Here is a 14,111-nt window from a genome sequence, read left to right on the forward strand (position 1 = left end):
CGTCAACAACTTCGACCTCTTCGGATTTTCCTTTGCGCATGCATGGTTACACTATTCAATTCTCCAAGACGATGAAGAAGAGGATGTGTCCAGGCCTTCGATCTATCTTATAGTCAGTAGGCAGCCACTCTCGATGCGCAAATAGGCTAAACTGTAAATTACGGAAGTTTTTCAAGTCGTTGTACCAGGCCTGTGCATTTCCGCGCTCGCTATATGGCGAAACCGAAGAATGGACACAGCTGGGTTGTTGCTGCTTTTACATCACGTACTGCTGAAGGTAGGCCTAGATGCCATACCTCCCGCGACGTTCATGATCGTCACCGCGCAGGCCTGTGTTTTCCTGCGGCTGTTCGAATTGCCCTGGTCGGATCCTTCCGAAGTATGCATCAGTGTCGAGACTGTACTCTTCAAAAGAGAGTGGTGGCGCATCTTTTACGGCGCGATTGAACACGCCGACAGCCTACACCTTTACTACAACATGGTGAGCTTAATTTGGAAAGGAATGATTCTGGAAGACAAAGTCGGCAGCGTGCGGTTCACCTTCATCGTCTCCTTCTTCACTGCGCTCTGCGGCGCCGTACTGGTCGTAATGAACTGCGTCCTCGGTACGGTCGTCGACGGCTCATTCTACTACTACTGCGGCGTCGGATTCTCAGGCGTTATCTTCGCTCTCAAGGTGCTGAACAACCACGACTACCCCGGTCAAAGCCGGCGCGTATTCGGTTACGAGGTCACTCTGCCCTCGGGTTTCTTCGTCTGGGCCGAACCCCTGCTCATCCAGCTGGTCTCCTCCGACATATCGTTTCTCGGTCACCTCGCCGGAGTCCTAGCGGGCCTAGCCTACGTCTACGTCATCAAACCCACCTTCTCAGTCGCCTGGCGAGTTCTGGTGAAGGACTCCATGCTCGCGCTACAGCAGGAGGGGATCCCGTACGGTTCGATTGTGCTGTTGTTGGCCTTGCTGGCAGTGCACGGTGATCTGTTGCCTGAGCACTGGACGAAGGACGCGAGCGGCTCCTGCCTGACCTGTTCTCCCGTCATCGATGAGCGACAGTGGCGCCTCCTGTTTCTGCCAGCGCTGCACTGTACGGGTCCCTGGCACCTGATCTACACCGTGATCTCCGTGCTGGGCCTCGGTTACCACATCGAAAGAAGAGTGGGCTCCGTTCGCTTCCTGTCCGAGATGGCCGTCCTGGTATTCGCCACGAACCTGGCCTTCTGCGTGGCTATTAACTACGTGCTACCGGACAGCGACGAGGCCGGCGGTGGGGCCCCGAATGAGATGAAGCGCAAGTGTGTCCCGACATTGGCAGCGTCGATTATGGGCATGAAAGGGCTCTACAGAGTACCGCACCTGCAGGACAGATACTTGTTCTTGGCGCTCAGACTGCCGTTGCCTTGCATCGTCGGTGCTGTTCTGGAAGTCGATTTGCTTTATTTTGCATTGCCCCACGTGTGGATTGGTGGCAACATCGTGGGCTTTGTTGTTGGGCTGTTGATGCCCCATTAGTATGCGCCCAATTTCATTACTATTTCGAGTTTGATCGGCACTGCAGGGGCGCAGTTTCCTGAACTTGCAGCCGCTGATTTGCCGCTTCTTAGACCTTAAATTCTTAGACCTTAACTTAATTTCGTTTATTGTCCTCTTTACGTATACCCGAAAATGATAGAAACATTGATCTTAATCTTCCGAACTCTGGTTTTGACTCTTCAATGACTGGTTTCTGTTTTTTTTTTCGTAATGAACTAAACGCGATTACGCGACTCAAGGAATAAATTACCAACATGACCGCTGATATCTATTATTTGAGTTAGAATTCGGTGAATGCGACGAAGACCAAATAGTTAATGTGCTTGTCTACTGAATCTGGGGAACTAAAAGTGCTGTTGTGTCAGTGAACATCAATAAAAGCAAATCGTGCCTCTTGTATGACTAGAACACAGAGTTCTATATGAAATATCCCTATAAATGACATGTAGACTAGAACGGCAGCACATTTTAATCACCTCGTAGGAATAACGCTTCAACTGAATCATCGTGTCTTTAAGCACTGTTACTTCGCACAGGGCTGCTTCTACATCGCAGTTGCAATGAACTCGTCAATGCCACTCGTTGAATTTAGATAACTATATATCCCTTTCAATTCCTTTGAGAGCTCAACATGACCTCAGCATGCAACTTCAGGACGTTTAAACCGCGCGTATCACGTCATACTACACCTTAGCATACCGCACCACAGCATGCAATGTAATACCATACCATACCATACCATACCGTACCGTACCGTACCGTACCGTACCGTACCATACCATACCATACCATACCATACCGTACCATACCGTACCGTACCGTACCGTACCGTATCGTATCGTATCGTATCGTACCATACCATACCATACCATACCATACCATACCATACCATACCATACCATACCATACCATACCATACGATGGAAAATCATCGAATGGTTAATTAACGTCAAGCCGCATTATAAAGACGGTGCTGCAGCTTTCTTCTCTGTTTGCCAACAAAAGTCGAAAACAGTCCAGAGGTAGCCATGACAACGCATAGCGAGCTTTTTTTTTTCCGGTCACTATTACCTCAAAGGTCCATAAAACAGTCTCAGGTTCTGGCGAGACACACAAGCGAGTGAGTTCATATACGTATATGACCCCATTGAAACAAACGCTCGGATCTTTCTTCGCTATATACACAGCTTCGTCAGGGAGACGCCTTATTGAGTTTCCAGAACTGACCGGCTCGCTTCCGCGAGAGAGGGGCTCCTTTCAACTTGTTTTGGCCGGCGTCCCCCGCAAGGCACTCGCTGAAGCGTCCTCCGAGGACGGTGCGCTCTGCTCTTACGGCCCCGCCAATGTGATTCCAAAGCGGAAGGAAAAACGCCTGCGCCGGTGGATCACTGTAGAAGCCTCTGCAAACCGGCGACGTTGTCCCTCGCGAACTTCCGGCGTCCTCTTTTTACGAAGGAAGCAACTTAGGGCGCGTGCCCACTTCAGGCTCTCCTCGAACAAATCGATTGAAGAGCCCTGAACAAGCCGGCTGCTGCATGCTTCCCAAGCGCATCCCACTTTTGGCTTTTTTTTTTTTGTTGATTTACCTTGAGCTCGTGCTGGTCTTTTTACCCTTGTGCCTTGATCTGATTTTGTGATGATCGTTGTTCAACCAGCCAGTGCTGTTTCTTGAAAACTGGTTTTGTTTGATCAAAAGTATAGGTAACACGACTGTGCACATTGAATGATAGTCAAGCCACAGTTATCGGTATCAGATTTTCCTTTTAGACTTGAGTAAAAGCGGCGAGATTCGGCATGTACTAGGAAAGATTCAGGGAGACAAGATGCAGTGTCAGTTGAGTGCTTATAATGTATACGTTAGAACAGCTGTAACTTACAAGACAAACAATGGCTTCTGTTCTAAGCCAACTATATGGCTTCTACAAATCTTATGCAACCTGATCGCACCTTGTGTACATTACTATTAGGAATCTTCGCTTCCGAGCGAAACCCCGAACAGATCGTTTAAAACTAGTGTTAAGCTCGATTTCTACCCGAAACTACCATTCTAGAGAATATGGTTGTTCAGTGCAAAAATCTCAAAACACCGCACGAAAATTAACCGAGGTCCTGGCTCATTACAGAGGAGATGTTTTCAGTTAACTGGCCGTTTTAAACATGTCACAAACCGAGTAATACTTGTTGAGGGGCTAGTTGGTGCATGTACAACAGACCGATTAGCAGAACATAATCGGGATTTACAAAATGGCACTGGTTCACATCTGCCCCATCACTGTAAAGCCTGCGGAGAAAAAACAAAGATTAAGTATGCAGCAAGGCTGAAAGAAAGAAAGCAACTTTAGCACTGTGTTAGTACCCCATTAATTAATTAATTTATTTATTTATTTATTTATTTATTTATTTATTTATTTATTTATTTATTTATTTATTTATTTATTACCTCAAAGGCCCCGGTTGTGGGGCATTACATGAGGGATGGGCAGATTACATGCAGATTATATAAAGATTACAGAGTACATAAAGATCAGGATACATAAAGATTACAGGATACATAAAGATGACTGATTACATAAGGATGGCCTCAATCGTTTTCTTGAAGTCGATGCAGTTGACGATGAGTACGGCTTCCGACGGCAGATCGTTCCAGTCCCGAGATGATGTGACAAAAAAAGAACGGAAATGAGATGTAGTTCTTGCAGCGGGTAGGTATACGGTCTTGATGTGGTTGTTGCGGCTAGAAGGACGATGAGCTGTTGATATGATAGATGACCCTAAAGGTGAATGATAGAACTTGTGGAATAGGCATAGTCGAGATATTTTTCTTCTAGTTTCAAGGTTAGGCAAGGATGCTCTGGATTTTAAAGAGGACACGCTAGTATAGTAAGAGTAGTCACAATAAATAAAACGGATAGCGCGGTTTTGAACTTTTTCAAGGATTATAGAAAGGTTAGATTGATGAGGATCCCATACTGCTGATGCGAATTCTAGTTTAGGTCGGACGAATGTTTTATAAGCTAATAATTTGATAGAAGGGGTAGTAAAACGAAGATTTCGACGTAGGAAGCCAAGGGTGCGGTTAGCGTCGTTAGCGATAGTCGTGATATGCGAAGACCATGTTAGGGTATGAGTTAAGGTGACGCCAAGATACTTACAGGAAAGAACAGATGATACTTCAGAACCGAAAAGAACATATTTTGAGGGATTATGGGATTGCCTGCGATGAAAAGAAATCATGCATGTTTTAGTAATATTAAGGGACATTAGCTAATGCTTGCACCAAGTTTCGATTTGGGTTAGATCAGTTTGGAGGGTGTCAGAGTCAGTTCTGCTGGTGGTCGGGCGGTAGATTACACAATCGTCGGCAAATAATCGGATGTTCGAGTTGACGTTAGAGGGAAGATCGTTAATGTAGATTAGAAAGAGCAAGGGTCCAAGCACTGTGCCTTGTGGTACACCTGAAGTAACGGGGGAAAGAGGTTACGATGATTTGTTAGCGTAGACAAATTGCTCTCTGTTGGTCAAAAAATTTTGTAGCCATTTTAACACCAAGTGGCTAAGGTTAAGACGTGAAAGTTTTAGTAGTAATCTTTTGTGGGGTACCTTATCAAAAGCTTTTTCGAAGTCAAGGAAGAGCGTGTCAACGGGAATGTTTAAGTCAAGATGAGAGCTAAGATCATTAATAAAAAGGGCTAGTTGGGTGTCACAGGAAAGTCCTTTTAGGAAGCCGTGTTGGTTAGGATGAAAAAACTTGACCGAAACTAAAAATTTAACGATGTGAGAATAAATGACATGTTCCATTAGTTTTGAACAGATGCTCGTAAGAGAAATAGGGCGGTAGTTTTTACATGAAAACGATGAACCTTTCTTGGGGACTGGAACGATCTTACCGATTTTCCAGTCTTGCGGAAGCACGCCTGATGACAATGACTGTTGAAAAAGATGGCACAAAATGACACTAACCACGTTTTTAGTATTTTTTAGCACTTTAGAGTTCAAGCCGTCAATGCCATATGACGATGACACTTTCAATGATTCAATTAGTTTCCTAATACCATTGCTATCGAACAAAATGTCTGGCATAACTGGATGATCGAAGACCGTGAAGTGCGGTAATTCACCGTCCGGTTCGTTAGTAAAAACTGAACAGAAAAAAAGAATTTAGAACGCGACAGACATCATGTTCCGGAATGAGATTATGGTCCTCATCATGTAAAGTAATAGGTGTGTTGCGTGAAGGATTAATGGATTTCCAAAACTTGTTAGGATTAGTGCGAAGCATAGAAGGTAATACTGATGACAAAAAGGAACGTTTAGTTCGGTTTACCAGAGATTGGAATGCTTTTTCAGCGCAATGGTACTTTTTCCATGAGCAGTCAGTGTTCACACGTCTGGCTGTACGGAAAAGCCTTTTCTTCTTGTTTTAAGGCGCTTCAGATCGTTGTTAAACCACGGTGACGATGATTTTTCTGTGATCGTGATAGTAGGGATGTGCTTATCTATTAGTTGATGCATTTTGTGTAAGAAAAGGGACCAGTTAGTTTCTACTGACCGGCTTGAAAAGTCATGGACTAACCACGCCCCAAAATCGGCTAGTTCTGTGTTGATGGCAGCGTAGTTACCTTTGTCGTATAATGTAAGTGTTTTTTTGGTTTTCTTCAAGCTTGGGACTTGGAAGGAAAATGTGCTTAGTATAATGGAGTGGTCACTAAGTCCGGGTAAATGAAGTGGCGTAGAAACTTTATCAGGGTGGGAAGTGAGAATGAGATCGAGAATGTTGGAGGAATGATCAGTTTGCCTAGTAGGTTCAGATACGACTTGAGACAAGCCAAAGGTTAGGCACGTGTTAACAAAGTCACTTACAATGTTATTTTTTGATGTAATGGTGGGAAGATCGGACCAGGTAATGTCAGGAAAATTGAAGTCACCATAAAAAAGAATGGGAATGTGCTGATAGGACGTAGTTATCACGCGGAGTGCTTCGTGTAAGTGAGCAACAAAGGAATCAGTTAGATCAGGGTGTCGATAGCAAACACCAATGATAACAGGAGGGAACGAGGCATGACACTTAATGAAAAGGAGTTCGAGAGGGGAATCAAGTTTAATCTCGGAACAAGGATAAGAATGATGAACACCTATTAGTACACCTCCTCCTCGCCTATTAAGTCTGTCGCGTCTAAAGATATTGAAATCAGGAAGCATGGAAGTTATTTCGGAGTCCCCTACTGTTGAATTTAGCCATGTTTCGGTTAGTACAATTATGTTGATCTCCGTAGTGCGTATAAGACTTTCGAGGGAATCTAACTTCGGTACAAGGCTGCGAATATTAGTGTAAAGAATGGACAAAGGGCGGAGCTTAGGCTTTTCGGGAGGATTACGTGGTAGCTATGGGGTGCGGGGAACAACTTCGTTTGAAATATGGTCATAAATGTAGGTAGTGCTGCCGATGATTAACTTATTGTAGCGGAGTTTGTATTTCTCACTTTGTGATTTACCAAATGCAAGTAGCTGTTTCCTGGCAGAGAGGGTAGTTTTCGAGTAATCTTCCGAAATACTGTAGGAACTGTTCTTTAGTTTGCTAGCAGAGGAAAGAATTTTCTCTTTTGTTTTGTAGTGAGCAAAGTTAACAATGATTGGTCTGTTTTTGTTGGCATCAAATTTTTTATATAAGATTTTTATATATAAGAATGAAACTGCTTTTTTAGATACAGGGGGTGAGATGCCTGTATGACTCACTTATCTTTTTTCAATTTTTGTACAACCCTCCCGCGCATGTGTGGTTCTTGCTATCCCTCTTAATTGTTTGCCTTATATTCATTCGCATTCGCGGTGAATAAAACAGTTGGAAGTTGCGCCTGTCCCGTCTAGCTTTCTGTGTGTTGTGTGTTTCGGCGCTACAACCCTTTCCTGGAAACGTCACAAACCGGCTGGCGGCAGTGCTGACGGCGGACAACGAGCCGGAGGCAAAGACTGGCCAGAACCAACCGAGACAAATGGTTGGCGCAAAAAGAACGAGGTATAGTAAACTAAAAGGAGGAGAAAGAAAGGAAGACTGTAGCCGAAGTTTGTATCCGCTACGCAGCCTGGCCAATCCCCCGCCGTGGGTATGTGCCATTAAGCCTGAGGACATCATCATCATCAGCGGGCGTGGTGCTCGCCGATAGGGATGAGTAGAGCGGGAGAGGACACACGTGGCTATGACGGAGCAGTTCAGCAGTTCATAGCAAAACCTCTTTAATACTTTTTTATTAATGACGCTGAATAATTTTTGGAGAAGTTCGAAAAGGGCATTTTAAAAGCTCAGTACCAAAACACGGGTAATGACTAGACGTCTTACTGGTATCATTATATCAAGTGCTATATAATGATGTCCTGTTCCACGACTCTTGTGCGTTCAAAAGTGGTCGCCTTGCTGCCGAATGATCGTTTTCACAGGGTACTAAGAGAGGTTTGCCAAAGGCGCCGAAGTGCTACGCAGAACCTGATAATGTGCGTTCAGAGCAGCTTGAAATTTTTGAAAAAAAAAAGAAAGAGCAGCCTGTTCTCTTCAGCATAGTCTTCTGGGCGCATTTCGCGAGTAAATACAGGGCGAATCAGTGGTGTATTCATGGATCCCTCATGGAGGGGGAGGTTGCGGGGGTCCCATTTCAACCACGTATTGATTGGAATTTCTTCATCGAAAAAATTGGGTTCAGCATGGCTTGCCCATGCAGTATTTGTCGTTTGAGGTAGGAAAGGCGGCCCCCGATGCCATCGCCTCCCCCCGCCCCCGTCCCACATGAATTTCCCCTGGGGTGAATAGAGTGTTTGGTCCGTACGTAGAAACCTGTACAGCGAAGTGTTCTGCGGCGGGCGTCCGTCAACAATGATTTCTCGGGTGGAACTTCGCGTTGTTCTCTCTCTCGTTCTAGGGTCGGAGGCGTAAAAACATTAGAATTTCATCTGCTTACACCATCTGCAGTTCAAAGAGACATGGTTAGTTCCGCACAAGTTCCAGCTAAAATCTTGGTTCCTGACTTCTTATCTGTAACTACACTCACCCATACAAGCTTAACGGAGTTCCACATGGGTTTCCGCAAGCGATACTTATGTGAGACTTTTTAACGTTAAACCTATTTAGATTAAATTGCTTTTAATATATTCTATGGGGTTTAAACAGAGGAGATAAATACGTTCTCCCCGATTAAGCGCGGCTGACACAGTTCAAAGCCGCGCGGACCCCACCCCGTGGTCGCGAGCGCTACCGAGCGCACGCCGACCACGGCGGGCCTTGCTCTACAGGAACAAAGGAACGACACACTGGCTGACACAAACAAGGCATTTATTGCTATAACAACAATAACGCCAGCTAGCAACAAAATACACTGAGGAATCGAGGATGTCCGACTCACCAGCACGGTTACGAGCGAACGTTCGCCCACGGTAGGGCAAAGGGATAAACTCCGAGGCCGAGCGGGACGGGTTCGGCGGGAGCAAGTTCCGACCAAGAGGCGCCCGTCGACGAAGAGCGGAGCTGCGAGCGAAACGTCCGGTCGCTTCCCGGTGCCGAGCAGAAGAGAGCCAGCTATCCCTCGCGCGCGCGCAGCAAAACGCCATCCGTGGCGCTGGTGTCGCTACGACGCGAGCGCCCTCCCCTGTTAGTTAAAGTAACCAAAACTGAGAAGAGCGCGTTTCGGAGGAGCTAACTACAGTAGGGGGTGCAATGCGGGAAAGTGAACGCAGGGGACGAAGGCGTCCCCACAATTCTGAACAATAATTCATGTGGAACATCACTCCAGAATAAATTCAGAAAGTTGTATGCGGAACAGCGTACTCATTTAATATCAGCTTTTCATCTCTCAAAGCAGAATCTGGTTTATCACCGCTTTTCTGTCGACGTCGCATTGCCAGCCTTTCACTGTACCACAAGTTCTTTTTTTTTTCGTCCCTTAATCAAGCACCATACATCCCAGCAGCAGCACGCATATCATATCGAACCAGCCATCCACTTCAAGTTGCGCGCCCACGTGCCCGGACCACCACCCTCACTGCGTCATTTTTTTTCCGAGCCGCCACAGACTGGAACGGCCTTCCCCACGAAATCGCTTCTACTACCTGCCCATCTTCGTTTTTGCAACTTGTATCTGACCACTTTTTTCAATAACTGTTGACCATGATCCTTACCGTTTGTATAAAAACCCACCCCTTATGTAAGGCCCCCACGGAGGACTTTTAAAGTAATAAACTGAACTGAACTGAATTGAGCGTTCTATATATTCGTCAACACAAACACAAATATTCGTCAGACCCGACATAAAGAAATGTGGTTTGTACACACACCGAGAACCTCCTATGATGAACAATCTCTATCTTATACATTACCTTCGCTGTTAAACTTACTAGACCGACAAAATTTTGATCCCTCCAGAAACCGAAACTGTAGCATTAAACGTTTTTGTCAACTTATTCATTTGGAAGACTAAACCATGCCTTCCTATTCGCCTAATTTTGTTCACCACTGTTGCTTATGTGTGTTGATTTATCTGTATTACCTTTTGTTGTTTCTCCGATTGATTGCCGTCTTGTTTCATTCTGTATTACCCGTTGCTTTATGATATTTTTTTTTTCATTTTTGTGCAAGACTGGCCGTCATCTTGCTGTCATGCCAACTAACAAGGGGTCGGGACCTCGTCAAGCTGTTCGAGCTTTTAGTCCCGTACTCCTCCTTTTCTAAGGAAATAAAATGATTGATTGATTGATTGATTGATTGATTGATTGATTGATTGATTGATTGATTGATTGATTGATTGATTGATTGATTGATTGATTGATTGATTGATTGATTGATTGATTGATTGATTGATTGATTGATTGATTGATTGATTGATTGATATATTCCAGCATACATCATACATAGAACACAATTTTACATATGGATACCTGGAACATTGTTCCACCAGTAATCTCAGGTTTATTACGCGGTGCCACTTTCTACGAACATGAACAAGCTTCTTGAATGGTTTAGGCTTCAAACTATTGTAAGGTTTCGCTGCCTGACCGTTCTGCTCTTCGAATACGCCAAACCCTTGAGTTTTAGCGTCATCGCAATGTGTGTTTGTGACGGTCAGGACACTGATGCCGCAGCTTTTTTAGGCCAGGGCTTAAGTCAGTCACAAGAACAGCCTTATGTAGGAAGTGACGTTTTTTCAACGACTGACAATACCTTAGCCTATACACTGTTGCCAGTACAATATTCAATGGCCATGGTATCTGAATCGGAACAACAGTGTCTACATGACTATAATTGGCTGCAATTCTGTAGGCTATACTCATTATACATATTACTGCCACTGACAAGGTAGGAAGTTGGCTTGTACTCCACTTAATAAACTTTTTACTGGTGCATTTGTGACAAATGGAGCGAGTGACCACTAGGCTCGCGCGATCCAAGACCAAAGTGGGATGATGAGAAGAATTACGTTTAATAGCGCTTCTACGAGGAATGATGGTTGAAAAATAAATGGCCATAATTTAGACTCACAACCCTGCTTTCAAACACTTTTAAAGCGAGTGGCAGCTATTAAAATTTGTGACTTTTGATAAACTGTCCTTTGTCTTGTGACTGAGTATGCACAGTGTTCCATACAAAAACACGCTATACAATTAGAAGGGCATGCAAGAAAACGGTTCCCGCCAAGATCTACTCCGGAGTGCCGACATTCTGAGAGACATTCGGTCTTATCTTCACGGTTCACTACTGATGCTTATTGGAGGCTGCAACTTAAAACGAAAGTGATTTTTGTCCTGTCTACCTCGTTTCTTTTGTGTCGTGTCTTTTGCGCAAGAAACCCAGAATGCTTAGGCACCAACTAGCCTGCAAAAACATACTCGAAAGCGATTTCTTGCTACTAAAAGTAGCACAACAGACTCCCTCAGACTAAATACTTGGCAACGCTACAAGCAACCCTTGGAGTTCCTTTTTATGTCTGTATAGAACACGAAGGCCCAAACGAAATGTTCTATCAGAACTCTGAGAAATTTGACCACTCGAAATTCTTCAATGGTGTTTGAAACTAAGCACATAAACGCTGCTTTTCTAAAGATTTCGTAATTCAAACATCTGGAACTGTAGAGAAATCACTTGGAGCGTCGTCAAGCGTCTGGAGTAACGGCCTTTGACATGTAACTGCCGCTTCTTTACACAGACCTCCGTATACAGTACACGTCAAATAATATCTCTAAGCACTCCTGAAACGCTTGAAGGCGCTTTGTGACGTGAGCTTCAATACGTATGCATATGTGAACGAGTTGAACTCTGCCCCAGGGGTGCCGTGGCATGAGTGTCCAGAACGTCACGCTTATGCAGAGTGCCGACACTTGAGCCACCTGAGAAGTTCCCCGTATCCGTTAAGCGACTCTGGGCAGAGAAACCTTGGACTAAGTCAAAGCTGAACCCGACCCAGCAGCCTACCAGGGCACTGCAGACTACATGGAGCACATTTCCAAATGACACTCAAAATTAAATTTTAATCGGGATTTTAAACTGAACAACAAGCGGTACAAAGCAGCAACATACAACCACTCTTGGCTGCAGCTCATTGCTGGTCGTTGTATACGCTCACACGTCGGCAAACCCCCTCGGCGCGCGCCATGTATAGCCAGTTAACAGCCAGTTTTCAAATCTGAGCCTCACCTTACCAACACGAAGCCATGCTAAGGTTCGGCCAGTACCTAGTACCGAAACTTCATTCATGTAATCTTTATAAGTCTGAAAATGTTTATCCTTTTGCAAAGAAAAGATGCTTTTAAAACAAAGCCAAAAATAGCAATTACGACATTGGCGTTGAATATATAGCAACAAAAGCCCTTTGTCACTATGATATGTAGCCTAATTGGCATGTTGAATAAAAGGGACACGGATCGATCACAATATTTTGCAACAGGGAACAAAATTACGTACATAAAAAGTTCGAAAGGTCGATACTGCCATTACAGTGACGGGGGTCACAACCGAGACAGATAGATGCATGAGTAATAAATTTCAAATACCACGTGTTTCGACTCCTCCACTTCGAAGTTTGGACATGTATATAGTACGTACAGACAGTAAGCTAGTACGATCAGCTATATGCTACACGAAAGACGCAAATTTAGAAGCACAGCTATATGGCCCGACTATAGCTTCCCAGCTATCGGTTACGAATAACTTTAATGCACAAAACGGTGGTATTATAGAGCAGTGTCGCCCATTTCCGAGTGATAAAGAGTTGCCTGTTGGCTGAAAACATATCTGTCGAAACCCCTTGAAGGAAATTGTCGGGCGAGAAGCACATATATCATTCGTTCCAGAAGCCTGTCTGCTTAGCCAGTTCTAATTAGCCTGTTTTGCTTTCCGATGTATACTGGAACAAGCTGAGAAACTAGTGGTAGCGCTCGAAAATAGTATATAAGCACAGCTTCATCGGAAAGCGCGTCACGGCATTTAAGAAGAGCCCTCAACCTTAACTAAAGAAAAAGGCATTTCTCATCTGGATGTCCATGTATTTTTCCGAATCATACAAGTTGCAAAAAGGCAAAGGTGGGCGGCAAGCTTAGTGAAATCTAACCGCGCAAAGCACTGAACATCTTACCCCTGAAGAGTACGTTCCCGGATATAAGGGTCATTTAAAGGGAAACTGCATAGGTTTTAGAAATCAGCTACCTTAAGACGGTCGAATGTGTGAAACTTGCAGGTAAAGCATGCGAACTGGTGGGAATTATGCGCACGCGCAAAGATCAGCAAAGTGGGAGCACGGAAAGAGCCCACACATAGACCAACTATTCTTATCGTCACTGAACCAGTAACGCAGCCAAAACAAGCGAAAAAAAAAGGAGGGGGGAGGCTGGAATGAAAAAAACGGGGGAAACAAAGGCAGGGAGCGTAAAGAAACAATTCCAGAAAAGTCTAAAAAGATCCCGAAGAGCCAACAACCAACACGGCTAAACGAATGACGATGAAAGGTGACAAAGATAAAGGCACTAAAAGCTGAACAGACTGAAGCATAAAAGGTGCAGGAAAAGCCTGCGGAAGATGTAAAAAATCGGCACGGCTTGAAGATTACGGAATTAAAAGCGTTAAAACAGATAAAAGCAAAAACCTGAGAAGCCGATGAGAATAAAAACAAGCAGGAAATGTGGTCACTAAAAAATGAAATGGCTCCCTTCCGAAATAAAAGTTGTTAGCGCAGTTGTGTGTCCTTCTCGTTCTGGTCCTTTGTCTACAAGCGCTGTTTTCCTCAAGATGTACCCCAACCAACTCGCCCAGCAACACACCTTGCGAAAGCATGCGAAATCTTTTTGAGCTAGCACTTGAAATAGTGAAGTAATCGCCGATTAAAATCCGGACGCTCTTCAAGCTTCTCCGCAGCGCACAATGCCAAGTGGGGGGTGCATGATGACGTCATCGAAGGTATCGGTACATTTCCAACGCACAAAAGCCTGCTATGAGGGGAAAAAACCAGCGCCGCCCAAAGCGAACCCTGCCGAGATTTGTTTGGCAGCGTCTAACGAGTCAGGGCAGGGTGTGGCTGACGACAGCGGTAATTTGAAATCATACCTTCTGTGA

General features: G+C 44.7%; 1 protein-coding gene across 1 annotated transcript; it reads left to right on the forward strand.

The window, feature by feature from the left end:
• The first annotated feature begins 229 nt into the window (after positions 1-229).
• LOC149340575 (uncharacterized) lies at positions 230-1,510 on the forward strand. Its single transcript, XM_089551150.1, has one exon. The coding sequence runs from the start codon at positions 230-232 to the stop codon at positions 1,508-1,510; it is 1,281 nt and encodes a 426-aa protein (XP_089407276.1).
• Positions 1,511-14,111: the final 12,601 nt, after the last annotated feature.

This window comes from Amblyomma mixtum, chromosome 6 (genome assembly GCF_055824585.1).
Source record: "Amblyomma mixtum isolate Tamu chromosome 6, ASM5582458v1, whole genome shotgun sequence".
Lineage (NCBI taxonomy): Eukaryota > Metazoa > Arthropoda > Arachnida > Ixodida > Ixodidae > Amblyomma > Amblyomma mixtum.

Bases quoted from the DNA above. Each gene is read 5' to 3' on its own strand.
- LOC149340575 (XM_089551150.1), top strand. From the start codon at position 230: ATGGACACAGCTGGGTTGTTGCTGCTTTTACATCACGTACTGCTGAAG.